Source organism: Leptonotus elevatus, chromosome 11 (genome assembly GCF_054856555.1).
Source record: "Leptonotus elevatus isolate MCC_2025b chromosome 11, RoL_Lele_1.0, whole genome shotgun sequence".
Taxonomy (NCBI): Eukaryota; Metazoa; Chordata; class Actinopteri; order Syngnathiformes; family Syngnathidae; genus Leptonotus; species Leptonotus elevatus.
This window is the reverse complement of record NC_141249.1, coordinates 23,793,589-23,819,707: the sequence shown is the minus strand read 5'-3', so window position 1 is coordinate 23,819,707 and position 26,119 is coordinate 23,793,589. Positions and strand designations below refer to the sequence as shown.

Here is a 26,119-nt window from a genome sequence, read left to right as displayed (position 1 = left end):
TAACGATCCTGTTGTGAGAAACCTGCAGGACTCCGGCCTTGGAGGACCCAGATTGCCCACCTCGGCTCTGGTCCGTGAGGCGGATTTTGACCGTGCAGCAAAAACGACACTCACTCGGCTGATTGTATATTTCAAGTGTAACGAGCCACGTTACAAAAATGTTGTCAAAAGAAACACATCCTTCATTGCATTTTTATTTTATTGTATTTCAGCCGTCTCTACTGAGGAGAGGAGAACCTCCCGAGGAAAAGGATCGAGTTGGACTTATTGTGCCTGATGAAGAAAAGAAAGGGATGGTCTGCTGTGAAGTGTTCTTCCCTCAACATACAGAACGCAACCATGCCGGCCGTGGCGGCGGCGGCCTCGGTGCCCTCCTCGTTGACCTCGACGAAGGCCTTGTGAGCCACGGTGGACAGAGACAGTCCTCCCTCGCCGTTCATCCCAGAAAGGTCGGCCTTTGCCGCGCAAAACACATCCGTCATACCCAGTTTGGCTAAAGCGTCATTCAGCTCGTACTCCTCTTCCAGTTTGAACTTTGGCAGATGGACGAGGATTTCCGAGTGGGTGTCCATGACGTCTCGGTTTGCCCACTCGTCAAGCTTTTCGTGCGTTAGCTCCTTCTCCAGCTACAAGAAAATAATCATGACAGACTTTATGTTGAGTTCAGAATATGAAATAACCCCGAAAAAGGGGAAACCTCTATCTGGTATATCGTTGTAAAGGCTGACTTTCTTTAGCGGAGGTCGTTGGAATGCGTTTTATTCAAAAAGCTGCCAGTAGCCTCCATTTTAAAAAGCAGCTACATGTGTAGTCTTTCCCCACCAGTTTTCTGCCAATAATGTGATAAAAACCTGACTCAAAGGGGAAGTAAAAAAATAACTCCAACAATCTGGTTGCACAAGTATACACACCCTCTAACAGGGATTTGGTAGAATTTAGCAATTACATTTAGACTCATGTTAAAGAGTAATCACCATACACCATTTCTTAAATGATTGAACTTAGTATGCTTTTCCTTGCACGTCAGAATCGGGGTGTTGACATGATCTGCAAAGAGAAGTCACAAACTGTACCGTACTACAATATCGCTCAGTTGTGTGCGTTGTTGGCACTTAGGACTGTTGAATTGGCTTGCAAGATTGACAAAGTCAATTCCACAAATAAACTGTAGGGGGAGCAGTTTTCTTACTGCTACTGTGGATGTGTCATGATAGCTCAAAACGGTATTGCTGTAGCTAGCGCTTGGTGTCGATCGCATGAATGTGACAGTGCTGCATTGAACCCGTGCGAACGACAACGTGGATGCGATTATGAAGGAACTTGCGGTTCGCTTTTTGTACCTTCAGCAGTGGGTCGGTGCCATCATTTGCCTCCTCCGGAAGCAGGATGACCATGCTGAGCTCATCGTCTACGTATGGCAGCTCCAGGATTTGCAGACCCAGCTCAGGGATGTAGTTGTAAGGCAGTTTCTTCATCAAATACATCATATTCACCGTCGCCGTGACGTTCTGACAGGCATCAAACGCAGAGAAATTTACATGAAACTACCCGTTATACCTCCGCCTTGTCGACCACGAACGTCTCCTGCACCAAATTAAATGGAGCCTTTTCGATTGGCCGGGAATCAAGTTGGCTGTGTTCACTCCCACAACGGCACAAATATAGATACATGATTTTTGACCTGCTTGACTTTGAATGGCATCTCCTTGGTGTTTGCTGGATCGAAGCGAAGCTTCCAGTTGCCTTTGAAGTAGATGGCGTTGACCAGAGCCAATCTTGTCATGGTGCTAACGGTTCCTGGCTTCAGAAGATCTTTAATCTTATCTGGGAGGAGCCACACGGAGCAGAAGCAACATATGCATTTTGCATTCCTGACCTGATGATGCATTTGTATTCCCATCTCATTCAGGGGTCTTACTTTGGGTCTGCTGCTCCACCCAGCTGTTAATCTCTGCTCTGCAAGCCTCTGGAGCGCCAATGAAATCGACAGTCTTCAGATCTGCTTGGTAGTACTTCTGCGTGGCGTCAAGGAATTGCTGGAAACAAACAACAGTTCGACATTTCGGTGCGTAACTTTTGGACGGCATTATTTCCAGAAAGCGCGCCCTTCAATTAAAACTCACAGGTAGGAATTGGGAAGTAGTTTCTCCGTAAAGGCGATTGGCCAGTTTCAGGATGTAGGATGCAGACGGCGAATTGATGTCTGCGTTGAGAGTTTGGAAGTCTGCATGGACGCATTCACCCGATGTGAACGACAGGGCCTAGGAAGACATACACGACATATTATCATTCATGTTTCATAGATTGTTATGTCGTTAACATTTTCACAGACCCGACGTCACCCACAATACACGTGGAAGAAATGTCGTTTACCTGCGCCATCTGCGCTGCGGTGTCTCCTTTGGCTCCCAGGTAGACCATCGCTAATGCTGAGCTGATGCTCAATGGCGAGACAAAGATGTTTCCGGTGGGGTTCGTAAGGCTCAAGGTGCGAAGCAGCTCCAGCGCAAAGGTTGTATTTGAGATGCTGAGGTCGGCCATTGTTGATGAAGTATTTCTCTACAGTGAACAACAGATGAATTGCATACCGGTTTGTGTTCTTATAAAAATACACTGATTTTGCACAAAGTTTAGACTGCTGTTGATGTTTTATATACTTAATATGTCCATGTCATTAAGCACTTTTAAAGCTTATAGTGAGGGAAATTATGAAATTTAAATGTATTTTATAAGCCTTGATGATATAGCGATTTTAATTGTTATAAAATGCCTGGTTCAGGGCTGGACTGGCATCATTTTTTTTTTAAATTAAATAAATTGGCCCTGGCATTTTGATCCTGCCTGGCCCAGCCCAACTTTTGCCTAACATCTCGTTCTGCTACACTCAATTCAAAATTTAATTCAATTCAAATAATTTGCAAACGCAATATTCAATTTTATTATTTATTTATATTTTAAAACGTTTAACCCATGAAGAGTGTTTCATCGTGTGATTGTGCTATTCATGAGTGACAGATGAGCACGTCAATGTGGAAACTGGAAACAGAAAACGGTCGAAGATGGACAAGCCGGTCATTTGTTTCAAGCAGGCTACCGTGTGAAACGAGCACTAATTCGATATTGTATTCATTTTATATCGCCTTTTTAATAACGAGTGGTCGCGTTACCTGTCCGTCCACTTCCGTCCAAAACACTGCTACTTTGTGCTCACACGATCCGAGCGCGTGGAAAATGGCAAGCGAGAGATAAAAGTCGACCAAAAATCCACCGAAAGCTCACAAACGGATCCAATCTGTCCAAAAGGTGCCACTCGTGAATTCAATTCACGCTTCCGCCGTGGCTCATTTATACACAAAGTGCGTTTGGACTGCAGCGTTGTGGGCGGAACGCGTGACTGGGCGATAAGTCACACCATTATAGTGAAGAGGAACGCGACAAAGTCAACACAGGGAGGTGAAATGTTCATTTGCACACAAGGATCATTTGCTTTGTCAGACCAGCGGCCACGCCCACCAACCGTCGAGAAAGATACATTGCATTCAGTAGGTATTCTGAAGTCAGTGGCATTTTTGTTGCGGGTTCATGTCCCTACACTTATGGCAAAAGTACAGGTACATACAAACTGTAATTAAGCGGAAGTGTAAAGTCAAAAAGTAGCTCAAACTCACTTCTATGAACCTGCATAGCGCTCACAATGAGAAGGAAGGAAAGCTAGCTAGCTAGCTAGCTAGTTTCAGGCTTTTTATGCTATCAAAAATGTGTTTCTTTAGCTTTGTTTATGTTGTAAAATAGCAACCATGAAATGCTAAAGGAGCTAATAACAAAAAGGCATCAAATGTGTTTCCATAGCTTTGCTAATGTTTTAAGATAAACACAAAATGCTAAAGGAGCTAATAACAAAAAGGCATCAAATGTGTTTCCATAGCTTTGCTAATGTTTTAAGATAAACACAAAATGCTAAAGGAGCTAATAACAAAAAGGCATCAAATGTGTTTCCATAGCTTTGCTAATGTTTTAAGATAAACACAAAATGCTAAAGGAGCTAATAACAAAAAGGCATCAAATGTGTTTCCATAGCTTTGCTCATGTTTTAAGATAAACACAAAATGCTAAAGGAGCTAATAACAAAAAGGCATCAAATGTGTTTCCATAGCTTTGCTCATGTTTTAAGATAAACACAAAATGCTAAAGGAGCTCATAATAACAAAAACGCGTTTTGCTGTTTTCCCCTCCAGATTAGATGGAGAATTGTTCAACGACAATTTGCACATTTTCCATAATTGGAGCCGACAGCATCAAGCAGTTATCTGGAAAAAAAAAGGGGGAAGGTCGAGAGTAAGTTGTAAGTAAAAAGTTTTCTGAAATATGAATACTCAAGTAAAGTGCAAATCCCTGAGAAATATACTCAACTGCAGCCACAACGTACTCTATTTGTACATTGCTACTTTCCACCGCTGCATTTAAGACGACCATTTGTGCAATTAATTGTACATAACCTCAAAGTTGAGATGCCATTGGCTGAGTGATTTATTTATTATTTATTTATTGATGTGAAAAGTAGGCTATATCTTTTTAGTGGGTAGGTTTGCAGCTTTTGCCAGGAGAACAGGTTCTTCTTTTCAGCCATTTCTTGTTTGGAAAGGTGTGTTTCGTGTGATTTACGGTGTAGATTCCAGCTTGTCTCACTCATCATGCAGGCTTACAGCTTAGCCTTGGCAACCCTGATAAACAGCTCTAATTTATGGTAACCTTTGGACCTCAGACGAACGTTACATAAGCAGCATCATGTAGCCTGCAGGCTCACAATGTCATGGGGGACGTTTGCCCTGAAAGCTTTCCAAGAAGTCATATTCACCACATTTGGGCTTCTTTTGCTTATTGATGAATGCACAGTATATGTCTGTGTATTTGCTAAATGAAGTTGAACTTTGATTAGATCAAAGAGTAGCAATGGCTTGATTGGCAAATTAGACAAACGAGTCATTTGAACAAAATAAATCCATTCTGCTCAAGAAGTGACGTTGGCTTTAACAGGAACTCCGTTGAAACGTTACTGACTGTGGCCAGTGGAATTCGGTGTCCAGTGGCGCACAATACGTGTTTATTTAACGAGGACCGACTGGGCATGTTCAACTTTGAATGGAAGTCTATCAGTGATCTTCTGTGCACCCAAACCTGAAGTTTTGAGACCCCAGAGATAACCAAATCAATTTGAATAATCAGTACCGATTTATCCTGCTCAGTTAAAAACAAATATTTTGAAGTATTTGGGGCTTGGCGGGAGGGTGGTGCCCTCGCACCCTTGGATGACATTGAAATGATTTAAGAGCATTACATTGGTATTTGCTGTGTAAAAGAGCAAAACAGGATGATGCAGTGGAAATTTCCAGCAGCATTGTCCAACAGTCTGCCTGCTCAGCAACAATTCAGGGATGCGCCACCGAACCAGTGAGACCTGCTCTTGGTGGTTCTGGTCTTCTTGAAGTGACCACTCAGCCCTTTGGTCCTGCTGCTGCTGCTGAACAAAACTGCCGGCTATCTCCATTTGCAGCACTCATCAGGGGGAGGAACTGCGTTGGCGATGAAGGGCCCTAAGCGGGCACTTAGTTGACTTGTGCGTCAAATCTATTCTGGGTGTCCGATAACAGGTCTCGCTTTCTGTCTCCTCAAGTTGACTTGGTTCCCAACGCAAACATAATACTGGTTGGACAGCACATTGTGCCAAGGGAGGTTTGCACTTAGCATACTGGCAACACATGGACCGGCACCAGAACCTCCCAACATTACACCGCAGCAGTTCAGATGAGGATAAAAAGGTCGAATACACTTTTGCCTAGTAGCATATACTTTTATTATGTGACGATATTGGTCAACCTATATTAGTCGTGAACTGATGAAACCGAAAACAAAATAAACACCTGGATATGCTTCGCAGCTTGCTCACACTTGACATTTTACATTGTAGCCATAGATCACCAATCCAATCCAACTTTATTTATAAATTGCTTTAAAACAACTCAGTCAATCAAAGTACTGGACACAAATCGAAGAAAAAGGCACAAATTGACAACAGAAATAGTCACCATGGGTCTGAAAGAATGGGTTAGGGAGCCCAGCTCCAAGGGACTGACAATGGATGCATCACTTGGAGCAATTGAAAAAATGAAAATCAATTAAAATCCACACATGCTTTGACCTTGTCCAAACACTTGAGTAGCACTTTTGACTGTTTCAAAGTAACATTGATTTGGCAGTCATCTGCATAACAACGGAATGGCATTGTATCCACGGAGGATGGACCCAAGTGATAAAGTGGGGGGAAAAAATAATGGGCCGAGAATCGACTCTTGGGGTACTCCACAAAAAATTGTCGCAGAGGAGGTCACTGCATTAAGTTCCCTCACAGACTGTTTAAAGTTTTAATTCAACCATAATCATTAACAAATTCATATGTTTCATTGACAGAGGTGGCAAATCTAGGTTCAGAAAGTAAAAACCCTGCCACAGTTTGGTGCTAGCTCGCTAGCTCCCTAGCAGGTAAACGAGCACCATGGGTGCTAGCTAGCTAGCACTTGAGGCAAAAGCCATACTGTGGCAGTGTTTTTACTTTCTGGACCTGGATTTGCCACTTCTGTTCTTCCGTCTTCCAATAATAATTGCAATAATGTACCTTTAGCTCATGCAGTGTACAATTTAAGTTATCATAAAGTCTTTGCTATCCAAGAATAGAATGTCAGCACACTTCTCTTTTTGGAATGTTCGCAATAGTTGACAGGAAGAGGGAAGGCTCCCTTATCTACTTTTTATGAGTGTGAGATAACATTGTACTATGTTGGCACCAGCAAGACTGGCCTGAGGTACGCTTGTGTTTGCTTGTGCGACAAGATTTCATTTTTAATTGACTTTGCCATGCAGGACATGCGCCTCCGAACAGTTTTCTACTGCGAGAAACAGTGGCTGACGGTATTCGCTCGTCTTCTTCTGGGGGCCAAATTACAAAACAAATAAAAGACTTTATCCCCTAAAGCCTGCCCACAGAGCTGAGGCAGCTGCGACATGAGAGGCCACAGAGGAAAACGTTAGTCTGAATAAGGTAGTGTTGTGGAAAAAATGCAAAGGAAAATAAACAGATGCCATGTGAGGGGCAAATTGTTCCACAACAATGAAGGCTATCGGCGCAAAGCCGAGATTTAGCGGCTTACCTGTACTATACATTTCTGTATAAAGCGATGCCAACCATGAACTGTCCTTCATAGTATGAGTACTTGGACGAAGTCATAGTTTAGGGTCTTCCATTACCTTACTTTAAATATTCTATCCGAATTCTGCGTTGAACTCTTGTCCACGACTCATTCTTGTCAAACTAAGACACAAAATTCCCTCCAGTAATTAGCAGTGAAATCAGCACAAAGCAAATTTTACGTAAAAAGTAAAAACATTGATTTTGAAGTAATGGCCTGACGAGACCTCTGCAACTGGAAGATTCAAGCAAAACCGATTTCATCTTACCACCCTTGCCAGTTCCTAAAATCTTCTCCTTGACAATTGAGGTTTCTGAGAAGGTTCTAGTTTAAGATTCTGTAGAAACCGGGAAATGCCGAAACTTTTATTACCAGTCACTAAACTGATCATTCTGTTGCTGTAATTGGACATGATAGTTCAATAAGCCCAAAGATGTCGAAACATGATCATATCCTATCACCAGGGTTGGGGAATCCAGGTCCAGAAAGTAAAAGCCGTGCCACTGGTTAGCTTTAGCCTCACGTGCTTCTACTCAACTGGCAGCTCAACGAGCTTGACTCCACCTATTGAGTAAAAGCACCCGTCAGGGTTCTTACTTTCCGGACCTGGATTCCCTATCACTGACCACCACTCATGCAGTTTAGGTCCAGGCAAACACGAGTGCCCTCGATTCAGCCCACCGAGGGAAGCGAGCGCAGCGGTCAGCTGGCATGCCTCTCAATGTGGCCTCATTGTGTGTCCATCCGCACAGCTGTGACCTTCTTCAATAGGGATCACCTCGGAATCTGTCATTCTGATTGAGATTCCAGGTAAGATTAAGTGTGGCCCCTGACAATCTGTGTCATGTTTCCAGTACCAAGCACAACTGTGCATCTTCTGTTTCCCGTCGCGTGCAGTCGGCAAGGAAAGCATTTCCACAGCTTTGAAAACTGACCTGGCAGTACAATGCGGATTATGTTGTTGGACTGGTACCAATTGGAAATTCAGCATTAATAAGACACATTTTCCTCGTAATTTCTAACAGCATTAACAGAATTATTGATTGTAAAATGCTGTTATATAATTCATAATAATAACATACTGGACATTGATACATATGCTACTGCGTAGAACGAATGGCTAAGTCCCGTCAATGCCCACCTTTCGGTTAGTGTACAATGATGCGAATCCTTGAAAAAAAAATGCACAGACTGAGCACCGAGTGGAGCAAGATGACTTCCGACGATCGCGGTGAGTACACACGGTCCTTCTCGTTTTGTATATTTTTGTGAGGCTTCGCATTATCAAGCATTCGCATTCACTTCTGCTTATTAAGAATATGTGTGTGCAAAATGCAATATAAAATGTATTTCCTTGTCACAACATAGTAACATTGCAAAAGTGTTGTTCTGTTCACTCTAAACGGGTGAATTTACATTTACACCAAGTTTATAGTTAGCCAAGATCCCTAAATGTGAGTTTTCCTTGTGGATGAATTCATGATCAATCTATTCGTCAGTCAGTCAGGTGATTGGTTATGTCCATAAAAGCGGAGTTTCCAGTCGAGAGAGAGTTCCAGAGACAGGTGCTTAGGACTTGATGGGTCTATGACCAAACATCGGGGTTTTGGATTTTGGGGGATATAGGACAGGCCAGCTTCAGATGATGCAGTTTCTAGTCATGAATGAAAATATGGACACGGTTGATAATGTTTGGTGAAGCCGAGATGTGGAGGCACGCTCAGGAACTCGACTGTGAGCCAGTGGAAGTGTACGAAGGTGGGGGTGAACGGGTGAGTTCTGCATATGTGCAAGCCTGCCCAAGATCTTGCTTGGACCCGACTTGCCCGTGCTAGACTCCATTGCAGTTGTCCAGATGATAGGAAATCAGAACATCAGTGAGTGATGGGCCAAGTCTGTTTGTGGGGGAGAAGGCCGACTTGGTCATGGATTTGATGTGGGATTGGAACGAAAGGTTGGAGTTCATCATATGAAGAAGCCAGCAGCACACAGCACAAGTCATTTCTGCTAAATACAAAGTGAGTTATTTATTAATGTACGTGTTTGTCAAATATGTTTCAATGTGCCCCCTTTTTGAGCACCTGCCCCACCACAGTTTTCTGCACGCTATTTACAGGACAGCATCATAGAGGTGACAAATTGCCGGTGCCTAAACAGGCCACCATCTGCCTGTGCTGGAAAAAAAATTGACCAGTGAGTAGAAGCTAAAGATAGCAAATGTGGAACATGAACATTTGGCCCAGGGCGACACTGAGGGGAGGACGTAAAGCACTTTTAAACCCAACAGCAACAGGCGTCATTCGAGCCAATGAGTACATCGAACAACATTGTAAGGACAGAAGGCGACAGAGGGTTGCCCGTGCCTTTGACCAGGAAAACACACCGCGGTGATTAATTGAACAAATCCTTTCAAGCATAGTTTCCAATGAGTTTCTGGAATATTTCATACAAACAATTCTGAAAGAATAGAACGAGGCACAAAAAGTCAAGTCACCGCACAAGTAACTTTGAGATGCTTGTTTTTTTGTTTGAGAGGAAAACGTGCATTCCATGAGTCATTGGTGGTCTTGAACTAATTCCAAAGGCCTTGTTGCGTGCTACTTTTATTAACTATAGTGATAAAGGCGAGCAGACAATCATGACTGGACGCGAGATGTGAGTAGACTGGTCGCCATGACTGGACTGGACGTGATGCGACAGGACCTGATTTGACTTGACTTGACCCGCTGTGGAGTGACTTGACTTGGCTGCGACGTGGACGACTTGGTTAGCTGTAACGATGATGACTTGGCTGTGGTGATGACTTGACGCACGAACTTCCACTCATAACGTAGGCAATGCAGCCACACCGACTGGACCAACTCAACAGACTAAATACACCAACACTAATGAGACACACCTGGGGAAGGGAAGACACACACACAGGTGGACGTGTTTAGACATAACGGGACAAGGGAAGAAACCAGGAACACGAGACAAAAAACACAAGCCACAAACAAAAACAACAAGAACTCCCATAACAAACAAAAACCCAACCCCCCCAACAGAAGCGAAACATGACACAATCTTAGGTTGCCCCAAGCCACTCGGTGTATATATGGCGGGACCCGTCTCAGTCTGTCATCGCTTGTCTTGCTGCTGTGGCATTCCGCACGCTCCTTTCGAATAAGCCGCATTCCCTGGAACGCTTCCTCTGCTCTCTGCATGCTTGGGGTCCCCAGATCCATGAGTAGACTGCCCCTCCCTCCCCCATTCCCTCCCTTCACCTGCCCGCGTCCTCTCATCCACCACACACAGACCCAACCCCCCCGAAACCACTCTGATACCCCCCCCCCCCCTCCCCCACCAGCGCTTACCCCGTTACATCTGTGGCTCCCACTGCAGTGGCACAATCAACTCGACTTTTGGATGGAGCTTTCTCCTCTGATCTGACGGACGCATTGGAACGAGCGTCCTAAATTTGAGTCACTGAAAACCTTTCCTGCCTCCATCACACCCATGAGGAGCATGGGAGGAAACGAGAAGAAGATTTTGGTGATCGCCAATGTTCCCACCTATGAAGGGTGAGTCCTCTTCATATGCAGAAAATGATTAGTTCCCCAATAGCAATAGTTTGACATGGAATGAGTAGAAATGCGGCGCCAACATACACTGGCACAAAGACCATGTTTTGATTTCCAACACCCTTTTGCCTGACGTACGAGTTACATGCACTGCAAGGTGCAACATATCAAGCCACTCAGCACACTTTTTAATCCGCACGTTAATGACACCTCACCAAGTCAGCTGGGAGTTTTCTGGCTTTATTTCTTGGCATTATTTTGCTCCTTTATCTTTTGGAAATTATTGTTTGGGCCAAGTTTAAAAGTTGGATGGAAATGGAAAGCCAGAAAGAAAAAGAATAATTGCAGAGCACAAAAAAACAAAACAAAAACGTGCGCCTCTTTTTTTTCTGCTGTGCACTAAAATAAGATCTTGGCTTTGTTCTTGACGACATGGAAAAGCACACTGAGTGGAAGTTCTACAGTTACACCATCTTGCAGACTTGCGAGCGTGTGAAGGACTGGACCGGCTGCGGACGCTGAAAATGTCACTTGAGGCGCAAATTGAGGTCCTTTCTTCTCGTTTCTTCTGAAGTTTCCACGCGTAAGCACTCGGTTTCCCGACACGACAACAATTTGGCCTCGTCCTAAATGAAAGGTCCGCGGTGTGGCTATTTGGCGCGAAGACTGCTGAGGGCAACGCCGATGACGTGCTGACCGGTGCTTGGCTGGAAGTGGCTGTCTAATTAGGGAACTAATGACAAGTGAAGGCATTCTGTCAATAACTTGCTGTAATCAAATCAGCCAGGCAACACGTTTATTTTGATGCCTATTCATTAAGTGGCTGACGAAGCCTCATTAATGAAGATGGTTTAGGTTCGAGACGTCCTTTTCTTCTGTTGCCTTGTTGTTGCTTCTTGGCTTGTATTTATGAATGCGTGGTCATTATTTTTCTTCTCCAATCCGAGTGGCACCGTGCAGTTGAGCGATGATGCCGTGTTCTATTCTATCCATACACGCATACTCAAACACCTCAGCCGCATTCCCAACGGTTTATAGGCTTTGATCGCTGTTTCCATGCTACTTCAAAACAAGGACATCAGACCTCTCGGCAGTGACGGCTGCACACTCAAAAAGCCCACACAGGGAATAGACCCCCCGGTCCAATTTTGGTTCCTGCACTTTTCTTTGCAAATAATCGAAGTTAGCTCTTAGATTGCTTACACACTTTGATATAAGTGAGGATTGTATAGCGAGCATCAGTGGATGTGAGTTCATGTTTGGGCACGAAACGTTACGACGTTCCAAGCAGCTGCACTCCTGAACAGCATGTAGAAAATTATTGGGCAAAAAACATCATATGTTTGGGGGGGATTAAATCAGTATTAGAACCACTTTAAAATATAAATATTGCGGAGTTGTTTTTACTTTCAGTTGGGGGAAAACCTGAAAATCATTGGCTGACTTATTTAACAGTGATGGAGTACGTGGCTTCAAACGTTGTCAAGCTCCATGCAGAGACAAATTATTTTGTAAGTGAGTTTCTTCCTAACTGTGCTCAGAATCCTGTTGCTTTATAAATAATGATTGCAGAGGGCCATCAATGCAGGGGTTCCATGGCAAATCACACCCAAAAAAAAATCGGAAAATTTGAAACTAGCAGATTTAGATTTGAAACTCTTTCTACTGTTGATGGTGATGACACAGCTGACATGTTAAGTCAATTAGACTGGACTGTCCAGGACTGGAGGTTTTGTCGCTACAGCCCGCCGAATGTTGACATTTTTTTTTAAAGGGGGCGTGGCCACCTTCCTAATTTGCACTCATATCTCTGGAACTACTGGGTCAATCTTCACAAAACAAGTTTTGTTGGAAAGAGAATTCAACGGGAAAGGTTGTCCCCTTTTTGCCCAAAATGTCCAAATTCAGTGGGCCGTAGCTCCCAAAGCCCTCCTCCGATTGAGCTGAAATTTGAGATTTTTTGTTGTGCCGTCACTATCAACAAGTACACCAAGTTTCACTCAAATCCAAATCTGCTTGGCTAAAGCCACTGGGTGAAAATGGCACGGAACGACGACCCACAGGCTATTCACAGACAGACGCAAGCACGTTAAGCAAAGCCACATGCAATACAAAGGTATTACGTAACGTCCGTCTGCCTGACAACAAGGTCAGCGGCAGCTCTTCTTGACTGATGGATCTTTTCTGTTTGTGGTGATAGCGTGACCTATACCACCTCCTCATGTGCGACGGCGTCCCAAAAATAAAGCTCTTTAAAGTGACTTGACCTGGGATCGGCCATGCTGCTTGGTGCATTTGGGCTTTCAGGAGCACTTTGAGAAGGTATGCGGCGTGCATGGGATTCTTGAAACGTAAACGTCAAAACAGCAAAAGTTGAAGGCATTTCTTTGGTGGTACTGTCGACAGATGTTGGATGTCAGAGGCAGTGGCGAAAGTACTTCTTGTTTTACATGAATACTCAATTATGAACAGTTGAAGTCCTTCTAAAATGTGGAAGTTTGAAGTGGCAATTCATGCAGCGTTGTCGGAATCTGGATAAAATTGCAAAATTGGGATTTTTGTTTTGGTTTATTTTGCTAAATTTGTACCTCGGTGCTAAATGCCCTTGAAAAATATATATATATTTATACGAGGCCCTCGTAGGAGATGTGACACGTTTGAGGAAATGCAATCTTCAAGCTTGTGCAAGGTCATTTCTACCTCACTGTGGCAATCGATGATCGTTGGATTATCTCTAAGATCGGGGAGAACTAATTGCCTTTTGTCAAAAGGAGTCAAAATCTAAACCCAAAAAATTAGCAAATGTGTAAAAATTGCCATCGTTTCATTTCCTGCTAAAAGATCATCGCTAAAGCTCACAAAATAAAAAAGATGTTCTTATATATATCTGCGGTGTGCTTTGAATAGAAAGGAATACGACAGAATGCACAGACGAAGTTGTATGTTTGTGTTTACTTACACTGTGTCTTCACTTTTTTGGAATCCGGGCTGTAAATCATCAAAGTTAAAGAGCCGCCGCTAGGCGCGATACCAGCTGTCCACTTCAGGCCACCCTTTTGGTTTTCGAGTTGAAATCCTACCCCGAGAAATCCCCTGGAGATGGAGGACAGCCCTGGCTGCTACAGACCGTCTGCATCGGTCACTCACGCATGCACGCGCACTGTTTTGAAACTACACACTGTCTAATTGTAAAGCACAGCCAGGACATGTACATTCTGGGACTAAAAATATCCTGCGTAATCTTACATGACCCCCCCGAAGGCTCAACAGGTAGAGCAGAAAGCCAGCTGTCTCATGCAGGCGTCAGGCTGGATTTCCATATCTCATCGGTGGTCCCTTTTAGATGTGGTGCTGCTCCCCACCGGTGGAATGCGTCCAAGCGTTTGGCTAGCACACGATGCAGACGACCAAGAGATAAAGATTTTGCTCTAATCCGTTGACATGGTGGCACCGAGCGCAAGTATGCAGTTGTACATATCTACGAAATGGACCCTTGATAAAGTCATTCAAATGTTAATTCTCATCAAGTGTGCTCAATTGTATTATTATTATTTTTTCCTCTTCATTGTAAATATCGGAAAAAGAATGCAAGATAATATCATCATGTTATGTCAATATTTTTTTTTACCGATTATTAGTAGTCAAGATGCTGATAACCGATATTTGGAGCCGATATTCACTTGCCATAAAAAAATACTATCTACAATTCTTAACTTTGTTACTTTTCCGATTTGCAAGTTACATTTTTTTTATTTTGAAAAAAAATTGGGAAAATATAAGAAATGAAAAATTTGAAATCGTTGATTTTATTTTGGGGAAAAAAACATCGCAAACTACAATTCTTTACTTTGTTACTTTTCTGATTTGCAAACGTTTTGTGTTTATTTTTAAAAAATCTTAGACAATCAACATCTTTGTTTTAAAATTCAAGAAAAACATTAGGGAGCTCCCAGGGTCATCTTAAAAAGTTAAATGAAAACTTAAAGAAGTAGCCAAATAGTTCCCTGTTGTTTTCAATACAGTAAATAGTAAAATAAAATATCTGAAATGTTAAATATTCACTTATCTTATTTTTTATTTCGAATCAAAAAGAGAAGGATCACAGAGTTTACAAGGTCGACAGCATCTGAAAATTTAAATCAATAATTCCCTGAAGTTAACACAGTTTTAAATTGCGCTATTAACGGCTTTTTCAGATTTTGACGTTGATATTTGTCAAAATGCTGAATATGAGCCGGCCGATAATCGATCCATCCCTAATCAAGATGTTCCATTTTGAAATGCTGTGCTACCCTGAAATTCATCACAGTGACCTTTTGTGATTATTGCAGGTCAGACAAGAAGATTCCTTGCAACGAGTCCGGAATAAAGAATGGGAAGATGCTAAGGTCAGCCGTACCGCCACCTATCCCCATGTCCCCCATTGTTGAGAAGATGGAAGGGCTGAAAGCCATTCGCAACCGCAGCAACAGCCTTCGTTTTGGCCGGCTGGCCTTCTACAGACACCTGGAGAAGGTCGGGACCATGCGCTGCTTCTGGGAACTCAAACACATGGAACTGGAGGTAGGCAAGTAACACAACTTGCTTTGTTTGTTTTGAATCCTTATCAGCTGCACGGAAGGGAAGGCGGGGTGTCATTTAACAAGAGGGCCCCGATATCAGCAAGGGTAGTCAAAGGCCTGAGAACGGGTCTGCTTTCTAATTATGGCACCCAACACCTGTTAGCACAAAACACTTGCAGGAATGCAAAAAGGCCACTTGAGGGAACTGTTGGACTTCTTTTTTTTTTACGCTTTTATTGCCCCACTAAAACACAAGCACTCACTCACAAGCACACAACGCATGGGTCCAAAAACAACGCCATTAGATCAAGAGTTAGATGGAGATTCATGACCAAATAATTGCTAAAAAAAAAAAAAAAATCTATTTTTTTGTTTGTTTTACTTTCAAGATGTTTTGATGATTGTATTAGCTAGACTTTGGACATTTCAGGTATAGGGCCGTGTCCAAAAACCTCTCGCTCTTTTGGCCCTAGAACCACGCAGCCCAGTTACTGCAGCTAGTTAGCTTGCTAGCCTTTAGCCCAACATTTTTGCGGCAAAAACTGAAACAGACAAATGAATGGAAAATGGTGACTTTTATTTATGTCACTTACTCGCAATCACATACTGCACAGTAATAATATTAGGTTTCTTTTTGTTCCTGTTTTCAACTCAGTAGAAGCTCGTACTGTGTGTTCTGAAACTATAAAATTGCAGCTACAAAATAGTTGCATGCCTTCTCTTAAATCTTTACGGCTAACAATTCCTTAAACTGTAAACTGTCATGATTAGCAACTGTACACACGCACACACTGAACCGATTAGCTGACCAGTCAAATTCACTCGATTAATCGACTTTGTCACATTATAGCTGACTCAAAAATCATCCCTTCACAGATACAAGGGTTTGTTGACCGAGGCTTGAATGTGCAATGCGCTGTTGCACTGTCTACAATATTGTTGTCTCTCTCAATATATTAAATGCTTTTAAATCTGTCTGCATTATTATAAGACGTGTTTAAAGACCATAGAGCCATAAATGTTATAAAAACGTGCCTAGGTTATAAATAGGCTATTTCAATATCGCGGATTTCACTTAATGAAGGGTAGTCTGGAACGTAACCCCCGCGAAGGAGGCAGGTTTAATCTGTATGTTAAATTTGCCATTACTGAGGAAAGGAAGCTCAGAAGTACTTCTTGGTAAATATATTTTAGAGCATGCATGCAAGTACGAAGTGCTGTGTCTGAAGTTAAAGGATAGCAGGCATCTGATTCGCACTGACACCGCGAACCGAACACCACCTGTCCCATTCCCGTCTCACAGACGGCACGTTCTCCTTTTAGGTTCACCAGTGGGAGGTAGTGAGGAAGCCGGCGAGATGGTGAATGGGTAGTTAGGTGGGTGGGTGGGTGTCTTTCAGCAAACCCTTGTTCTTTGACAAGTCTGTTGTGAGCAAGACACTTGGGATTAATGTACGGCTAAGCCGAGCTCCTCTTGCTGATCCTGGAGGCCGGCATTCTAGCCCCATGTCAATGATTTATCGTCCGCCGCCTGAGGCGCAGGCCAGACAGTTGAGAGTTTTCAGGTCTAGGTAGGACGACAGGGCCAGGAAGAGGAAGCATTCCATAATGGAGACCTTCCTAAGGGATAAAGATCTCTGGCTATTAGGGAGTGTGTGCCTGGTGACCACTTTCCTGTGGCGGCGGCTGTGGAAATTGTTTTCCATCAAAAAGAAGGGGAGGACCCTGCCACCGCACTTACAGGTAAAAGAAACGGAGCAGTTGCCATCGTGTCATCTGCATTAACTTTGCGTAGGTCTTGGAGTTGGACTGGCTGCAGGCCTGCAACAACCAGCTCCAAGGTGATGAAATGTATCACATGAGCTCCTGCCAGCATGTCATCTTCAGCTCACCAAGTCATGAAAAAAATACAACCTACCAACTCTACACAAATCTACTCTACAACCTAACCTTAACTATTTACAAACATTTAAACTTTCAACTTTTACACTTCAATGATGCTACAAGTTTGCAGCTTGTTTCATAAAAATACGTATTCTTTACCAAAAAAGTGCACCCGCAACAATTTAAATGTTTTGTGTGCGCTCGAGACTGTCAGTGGAAAAGATCCTGCCACGTGTTTGTCACTAGCCGTGACATCTAAATTCTGTCACCTAGCACTACTCGACCGGCACCACTCGGATGAATCTGTGTCCTCTGTGCAACACAAACATGTCCAGTGGAAACCAGTTGACCATGTTAACATAATCACAAACAAATATGCATGTAAATAAAAGAAGAACATAGAATACAAGCAATATATTCACAAATAGTGCTGATGCAACCATCTCAGAAGCACATGGCCTAGAGGACACTATTAGCATTCACGAGTGTGAATTACCCTGATGATCAAAGTCATTTTTGTGCAATGCAATTTTGTACTGTTCAAGTTGTCTGGATTTCCTGCCTGTAACTGATGTGCTTAACCTGTACATACATCTGGAACAGGAAGTAATAATCATTGGTAAGGAAGACGTTAGAAAGGCACTAAAGAGGATGAAAAATGGAAAAGCAGCTGGTCCTGATGGCTTACCTGCAGAGTTATGGAAGCGTCTAGGATAAGTGGCTGTGGAGTTGTTGTTTTTTTTTGCGTGAGAAGATGCCTAGGCAATGGTGGGAAAGTGTGCTGTGCCTATTTTCACCAACATTCACCGGGGCCATTTTTCGAGGAATCAAGTTAGAGTAGTGGAAGCTAGACTCATAACAGAAGTCAGTACTTGCAATCAACAGTATGGTTTCATGCATGGGGAGAGTACTACAGATGCATTATTCGTCTTGAGGGTGTTAAAAGAGAAGTACAGTATAGTGAAATTCAGAAGTAGCTGCACTCTGTCTCTGTCGATCTGGAGAAAACCTATGGACTGAAGTACTGAATGAGGACATCTGGAATGACAGAACTACGATATGTTCAAAGAGGACAGGAGTGAGGTGTGCTTTCGGTGTGACGGAGGAGCTGAAGGTGGAGGTTGGGTTGCATCAGGGATCAACTCTAAGACCCTTCCGCTTTGCAATAGTGATGGATAGGTTGACAGATGAGGTCAGACTGGAATGAAATATGCTGCCGTGGGACATTCATCCATTCATTTTCTACTACTAATCTTGATTTGGGTTGCGGGTCAGCTGAAGTGGATTACAGGTGGCTTTAGGGGTCTACTAGTACCGGAAGCAGAAGCTAAGAAAAACATGTAAATGTAGGTCAGTGCCCGTGATCGTGTTTAGGCCAGCATAGAAGGCCTTGCTGGCCCTTACATCACCGATCACCCAGAAAAAAAAAAAAAACTCACACAGGCACAAGGAAAACATGCAAACTTCATGCAAACAAAGGCCATGCTAAATTTTCACTTTAGCCCCTCTATACTTCCTGGGAAAGAGCTGCTTCTGTTCCAGCATGACTCGTAGCAAGTACACGAAGCATCAAGGCAACGACCCATTACGGCATCCTGCACGAAGTCTGTAACATACTTCATGAATTCATAATTGAATGCCATTAAATGAGTTTATCTAGTTTTGGGGGATATCAATAAGGCTAGTAGTACATTAGGAAAGTTTACTGTCAGCAGATCCCAAAAATGTCCTCATGAATGAGAGGAAATTGGGGAGGAAAAAATGAACATGTCAAGAAATGTAAGATGCCGGGACTCATTTTGACCTACTGTATGTCCTGTACAAGCCGCCAGCACATACCTCGTCCAAAATATAGTATCATTACCACCCGTGCAGTAACGTTCATAGCTGACAGCTTTATATTGCTGCCATTAAAATGTATAAACTCACATATAATAAAATCTTAGTTGCTGTGTCAATATTTGCCAAATATTGTTGAGCCTTGTCACTCATACACGCTGTCCATTGTACGGCATAATGAACACTTTACATACAGACAAATTCCTTCTGTGTTTTTCATACCTGACCAATAAAGATGGTTCTGATTCTGAGTCTGGGATAATAATAGCATAATAAAATTTTGCATCCCTTTTGTTTAATACCCGCTACTAACTTTATACGCCACTTTGTTTTGTACGCATGCTGTGCCATTGACGTCACCGCGCATCTCATTATGTTAATGGGACAAGCCACGACTGTTATGTGAACACCCCAAACCTATTTATGTGTTTGTGTGTGCGTGTGTTTGGCATTCTCCTCTGGTATCAGATGTCCAAATGGTCCTCAGCAGCATGTCAAGCATTTCAAAAGTATTTACTGTCATCTGGCGGTGGAAGAACAGTACTGCACACACCCTTGAATTCATATTATTATAAAGTTAACAGAGGCAGAGGTAGAAGATGGACATTAAGCAGCTAGCTAGCTCGATGTCTCGCTACCTAGTATCTATATAGCTAGATACCAATCTATCTAGATACTACTATGTTTACAATTTTCTTTATTAGCTTCTCCAATTAGCCTTGTGGTCAAGTGAACTGTATTTGTTGTATTGCTTGTTAGCGAGACAAACTATTGATGAATATATATATATATTCACACTTAACCATTTGTGCTGAAATTCTTTGCTAAGCAGCGCTAGCTGTGCGTGCGTGCCTACATATGCGTGTGAACGTTTTTAGGCGGTAGGAATGACACTCATTCTGTGGTGTCGCAAGGTCATCGTTTATCCGCAATCCTCCTTTCAAAGTCATCCAGTTGCATAACAGTGACAGCTAGCAACAAATGCTATAAGTTGGGGAACTTGTGTCTATTTTAAAGTCAGAACGTATACTTGAGTACCTTATGCAATTTATTCACAGGCACTGGCTAATTACACGCACTAACTCACACGCACTCTCGTTCTACACACACTGATGTCACACCTCGGGGTCCGTTAAAGGATTTTTTCAGTGTCCGCCCGCTACCATGGTGGAAAAAGTCTCACGGTTATCAAGGCTACTGAATTGTGGTGATACAAACTGTCATCAGTCGGTGGCGACGCATAACTTTATACTGATAGAATAAAAGCAGCGCAGCCAGAGAGATAACCGTGTGTGACTTTCTTTCCATTACCGTGTGCCTGGCACGCCGCCATCATGTCGCAAAAAAACAACATCAACGTTAAAATGATCATGTACTTCCTGTAAGCGCCATGATTCAATTGACATATATTGCATTTCTATGCCATTAATAGAGCTTCTTTAAGCTCCTTTATTCATGCTGGAGTCTTAACATAATTATTGATCCGCTGTCTGTGTTCCAAATGTTAAAGCAGCTTACATGTGCGTATCCTATTTTGCGGGTCCCAAATGAGACCCGCTGATGATCTGAAACCTGATGTGGTTGCACTGCATTATTTTGGTCTCAGACAATGACAATGGCTGTGAGTCATGATGATGGTATGGCGAATCCCTTTTGGCCAGGGACTCCATTTTGGGGTGGGTGCTGGACACCCCCCGAGGGTTCGAGAGGACCAAAGAAAGACAGACACGTTTCTAGAGATCTAAACACGCAGTCGACTTCATGCTGGAAATTGTTTGCACTTTGCAGAATGTGTTGATCCTTAAAACCGACTCACATTTAGGATTCAACTTGGACTGTAAATAAATAGAATTTTGATTTACAACAGGGAACAGACTGGCAAAGACTATTACAAGTCACAATATCACCTTGTGAGTGGCTATTTTAAGGTTTAATTCCATATTGCTAGAAATCGAGTCAACATTCCTCTCATTGTAATGCTGAAAAGGTCTCATCTGGTTTTTCCAGTCTATTGAATGTGTTCAATGCTTTCCTGTATATGAGCGGTCGTGAATGTCTTTTGTCCGCCGCTGAGTTAAGAAGCATGTCAAGTATTTCTGCAGGATGTGTCCGCACATGCGGTGTCCTCCTAGTTGTCATCCGGGATAGTAAGACATGACCCACGACACGTGCGTGAAACCTGACAGCTGACGACTTGTCAGTACAGGGAACGGAAAAGGCGACAGGTCCATTTTTTTCCAGCGCAGGCAGATGGCGGCACCAGCGCTTTGTCACCTTCCCGACGCTTGAGTGAGATTGAGTGTACTGAGACGTGGAAAAGTTGAGGTCACTTTGTCTTAGTAAGGGACCATCTGTCAATCAACTTGTGTTGTATGTCTGTGCGAGTGTGAGTTCATTCCTTTGTATTTTGTCACAACAAATGGGTTATAAGTTCCGTCCCCTCTCTCAGGTTTCAATGATATCACTTGTTCCCGGTTTTCTTCTTTTGTGTTTGCTTTGCTGGGCATACTGTAGAATCTATCTAGCTATGTAATCTATAGCTAGCTATCAAGCTAGCTACTCTAGTTTTCTCTCCATCTTAGTCCACCCACGTTTTTATACCATCTAAATCATTATAGCATCTAAAAAAAAAAAAGGCTTGTTGACACAAAATTTGTGGCAGTATGGGCATGTATGTTCTTTGTTTTGAATTTCTATTATGGAAGGAAGCGTTTGGTCTAGAAATATTTGTGTCTCTGAGGTTTTATGAGTGAGTTCCATCTTCTAAATCTCACCATGTTCTAGTTGTTCACACTGCGTTGTTGTTTTTGATTGGTTTTATTTGTTTGTTTTTCTTGGTCCCGAGTGGTGTGTCAGTCCCAGATTCCTGAGATTCTAACACCTAACCAAAGGGCTTTGAGGCATCTCAAATGTCAGATAGCGATCCTCTCCAGCAACTCCCCATAAGCCCCCATCAATCCCCTACCGGCCACTCGAACCCTGCACTGTTATCACTGGCCACCCGCTCCCTGACGTCCACAGGGGGCTGCACTTTTGTTTGGGGGCCAGCCATTTGCTCTTCTTAAAACTCAACTCACAACTGTTGTGTTGCGTGGCGGCTCATTCTTCATCCTCCACTTCCTCTTCTTGCTAAGAATTGTTCATTTCTTTCGGGGTTTTTTTGGGCCTAAATGACAGACAGGACTTTATTAATGAGTGGTTTTTGTTTTCTTTCCGAGAAGAGGTAAAACACAAATCCGTCATGAGCTCCACCTTGGTCAACTCCTTAGCCAAAATGTATGACCCCAAGCCTCTTCATGCTCAGAAGTCAGGTGGACGCAAGCTCTCGCTCAATGGATTAGACAAATCTCAAGCGACTTCGTCTTGCCATGACGCTTCCCTGCGCCGCATTGAGAGCCGCATGGACTCCTTGACCTCTCAGATGGAGCGTTTGCTCAACATGCAGCACACCGTCCTGACCCGACTGGACACTTTGTCCCAGGATGTGCGAGGGATGGATGGAGGTGGGGCGAGGATGAGCGAGGAGGGTCTCGGTGATGCTGACGCTGGCTCGCAAGTTGCCGGAGTGTTTGGGGAGTTGTTAGGGGTGGTGGAGCGGGTGTGCGAGCAAATGGAGAGTCAGGGCCGCAGGTTGGAAGCGGTGGAGAAGTTGGTGGGGGGCACCCAGCAGGTGATCAGCTTCATTGGTGAGGTGGTGAAGAGCTCCGGGCTGATGAGGTTGCTCTTTAAAAAGCCCGCCAGCCAATCCAAGCGCAAGGTGAGCTTTAGCATCTTTGTGTTAAAATGTCTGAGAACGGTGCAATGACAGTGCTGTAAATGGGCCATTTCCAGAATTTGAAAATATTTGAATATTGGCCTGAGTGTGTCATATGATCACAAAGACATCTTTTCAAAGATTTTCTTTTTTACAGCAGCAAAAACAACCTTGTTACTTGCAACCCATTACTGTTATACGGAAGCGTATTGCATTCATTTGTTGTATTGTGTATTTTTTTTGTTTTTCGGAATATTTTTGTTTTGTTTTACTGCCTATTTTTTTCCGTCATAAAAAAAAACAAAAACAGGAGGAAATATTAAACAGGAAAAAAAACATAAAAACAGTGGGAAAAAAGATTTGGTTTTTTTACCTCTAAACTAGACTCGCTAATGGCGGACACTTTCCTGCATGCAATATGCTTCCGTAGAAACTTAACTGTCGATCGATTGACATGTTTGTGTGCTTACCATAACTGAGCCAGTAAGTGATATAGTTGAAGGAAGGTTGGAGGTATGCGGGTATTTGCAGTATTTTTTCTGTTAAAAAAAACAAAAAAAAACTTGTTTTTCTGAATTCAGTAAAATAGTCAATTAAACACACGCACGCGCACACGTTTTCCCAAAAGATTTATCCGAAAAAGTGTATTTGTTTTCAAGTGAATGCAATACGTACTGTTAAACTGATACTAAAATTAAAAGAATATTCAAATTATTCCCCCCCCCCCTCTTTTGTGTCCATTATTTATTTAGCAATGTTTTCCAACTCATGAATATCGATAACAGTGTTGCACCAAACACAGCCAAATATATATGACAAATAAAATATCTCATAAAAAGTGTTATGTTTTAACTTTATTTTTTTTAAATACTAAAAATATTTGGATGTCTCCTTGTAAGTCTATATTTAGCCGTGTTGTTCCCGGATTTGTCCCTTTCAGAGAGTTGGTCATGTCAAGTAGTTTCCCCACTTGATTCAACTCGACGACGGGTTATCTCGGCCTAAATATGTCTTTATCAGTAGTGGCTTGGACTGAAGCTACGGTACAATTTGCTCCGAATAGCGTGACACGGCGGCAGTAAAGGCTTTCAAGGCCATATGGACATCATACAACATGTGCGAAAGTGATGTTAAACGACGGGAGCAGCAGGCAAATGGCATCATCGCTGCTCGCCTGTTGGGCCGACAATATTTGCTGATGCATACAGAATGCCAATGTCACGAAAGAAAAGGACACTTTTATGTGTTTATCCTTGATTTCGAGAATAGCTTCTTGCTGAGCATGTCTTGAATTGATCATGCACGCAACTGAACGACTAACAGCAGCTCATACTTTTGGTGTTCCCCGTTTTGGCTTAACAAACATGCCGTAGTGTAAGTTTCATATTATTTGTAAGGTGATTGATTGCAACTATTCTTGTTGTAAACTGTATTTGCCTTCATGTTGTTTCTTCGTTCTTTGGTACACTCCAGCACATTATTGACTTTTGGGGACGTTTGTGCAGATTACGCAATTATTCAGTTCACTTGTCTTTCGTGTTGATGTAGCCCTATTGTGAATGTTTTTAAAAAAAGGAAGAAAAATGCTGTCGATAATTTGGAGGCAATCAAAATAAAACAAACAAACAAACCATTTATTGGCCGGATACTGACATTTCTGAAAGCAGAAACGTTGATATTGACCAACAGACATATTTTAAGCCGTGCATCGAGAAGGTTGCCACATTTGATTTCAAAGTCACTCATGCCGAACGATTGCTTTTGCCTTCCGAAAGGGAAAGGACGACAAGGACAAAGGCAAACTCAACCCGAAGAGCCCCAAAGCCCAGAAGAAGAGGAGGTCCCTGGAAACTTCAGGTTGGCTCTTGAATCACTTGAAAGAGAAGATTTCACACAGTCCATACAATGATTCCATAAGACAAAAAAACTGTATAAAAATGGCAAAATGACATGAAAGTGTCCAAAAATGTTTTGTTTCCTCCTACTAAAGACTCCCTGACGGGATCGGTGCTGCCAGAGCAGGTCGTAAAACTCAACCAAAAGAATATTGGCCACTCTCATGGAAACAACAACAACAAGGCCGAAGACCGAGAAAATGGGAGACGTCTTGAGTCGTCCACATTGATTCTGAATGACTCCGATAAGGAGAGCGAGGATGTCTTTGAAGACTCGGACCCTGACGAAGAGGTGGAATTAGAAATCCATTCATCAGATTTCCGTCCGGAGAAGACTGCCGAGGAGGAGGATGAAGGCAAGCAGAGGAATAAATCCCAAGCGGACGTTGGTTGCAAGACTGACAAGACGTCCGTCATAAAACAAGACAGGTATTAATAGATGTCGTCATTTCTGCAACCGTCGCATCTTCCACAAATAACCAGTTTGACTTTGTAGCTCTGATGAGGTCGCCGACGTGGCCGCCTGCAGCAAACGTCGCGTCACGGAAGAGGAAGTGCTGAAGGACGATCTTAAAAAGAGTCGAGTGGAAGGCGCTAAAGACGAAAATGCTGCCGGAGAGAAGCCACAAAAAAAACACTCGGATGCGGTCGACGCGGAGGAGGTTGAAGGAAACGACCAGCGGTCTGATGTGAAGGAATTCCTCATAGGTGAGCCTCGACGTCTTCGCGCTCTCGCAAGACGGACAACGCTAAGGTCGTTTAGCATATACGGTTTCTAACAAGTACTTGTAAGTGGTATCTGTTGTTTATATGATCACTGCTAACTTTTTATCATCGAGCTCCAGCAAGACTGAACGAGTGAGAAGAAAAAAAAAGAAGTGAAAACAATCCATAGACTTTGTATTTGGGTTTGTTTGGCCATAAACGTGTTTGCTTGCAGGATGTCAACATTCTTTTGTATCTTCTTAGACTCCAGTCCTCCACCATCAGCACCGTTTGATCATCGCGTCGTCACTCCCAAACCTCATCAAATAGCGGCCTTCTACTCCATCAACACAGACGAGGTCCTCGGAGGGTGAGCCGCGCCATGCGCCGCGCCATGCGCCGCGCCATGCGCCGCGCCATGCGCCGCGCCATGCGCCGCGCCATGCGCCGCGCCATGCGCCGCGCCATGCGCCGCGCCATGCGCCGCGCCATGCGCCGCGCCATGCGCCGCGCCATGCGCCGCGCCGCGCCGTGCGCCATAACAATAGTCCAGTCTCATGTGGGATAAACGCCAAAACACTTGAATGGAATATCAGGCAGATGCCACGTCCTGCGACCTTTTCTTTGCCCCTTAAAGGGCACATGACAACAAAACCGGCCCGGTGATGTAACAGAC

The 26,119-nt window shown here is 43.3% G+C and overlaps 2 protein-coding genes across 8 annotated transcripts in view; one reads left to right on the top strand and one right to left on the bottom strand.

Moving 5' to 3' along the window:
• Positions 1 to 181: 181 nt before the first annotated feature.
• serpinb1 (serpin peptidase inhibitor, clade B (ovalbumin), member 1) lies at positions 182 to 3,455 on the bottom strand. Its single transcript, XM_086088516.1, has 7 exons — positions 3,168 to 3,455; positions 2,374 to 2,559; positions 2,124 to 2,261; positions 1,919 to 2,036; positions 1,682 to 1,824; positions 1,341 to 1,508; positions 182 to 626 (listed from the first exon to the last, which is right to left on the bottom strand). The coding sequence occupies exons 2-7, from the start codon at positions 2,539 to 2,541 to the stop codon at positions 219 to 221; spliced, it is 1,143 nt and encodes a 380-aa protein (XP_085944642.1). The 5' UTR covers positions 2,542 to 2,559; positions 3,168 to 3,455; the 3' UTR covers positions 182 to 218.
• mylk4b (myosin light chain kinase family, member 4b) overlaps positions 3,073 to 26,119 on the top strand; it is a 28,382-nt gene continuing 5,335 nt past the window's right edge. Inside the window, exons 1-7 of one of the 7 annotated variants that reach the window (XM_086088508.1) lie at positions 3,073 to 3,542; positions 4,236 to 4,342; positions 15,136 to 15,367; positions 24,619 to 24,700; positions 24,834 to 25,167; positions 25,235 to 25,446; positions 25,708 to 25,813. In XM_086088508.1, coding sequence (XP_085944634.1) covers positions 15,185 to 15,367; positions 24,619 to 24,700; positions 24,834 to 25,167; positions 25,235 to 25,446; positions 25,708 to 25,813 — 917 coding nt within the window. In that variant the 5' untranslated portion in view covers positions 3,073 to 3,542; positions 4,236 to 4,342; positions 15,136 to 15,184. Of the gene's footprint in view, positions 3,612 to 4,235; positions 4,343 to 7,996; positions 8,052 to 10,643; positions 10,805 to 13,004; positions 13,127 to 15,135; positions 15,368 to 22,192; positions 22,847 to 24,618; positions 24,701 to 24,833; positions 25,168 to 25,234; positions 25,447 to 25,707; positions 25,814 to 26,119 lie in introns of those variants that run through there. The other 6 variants (XM_086088510.1, XM_086088509.1, XM_086088513.1 and 3 more) reach the window with 6 other exon arrangements.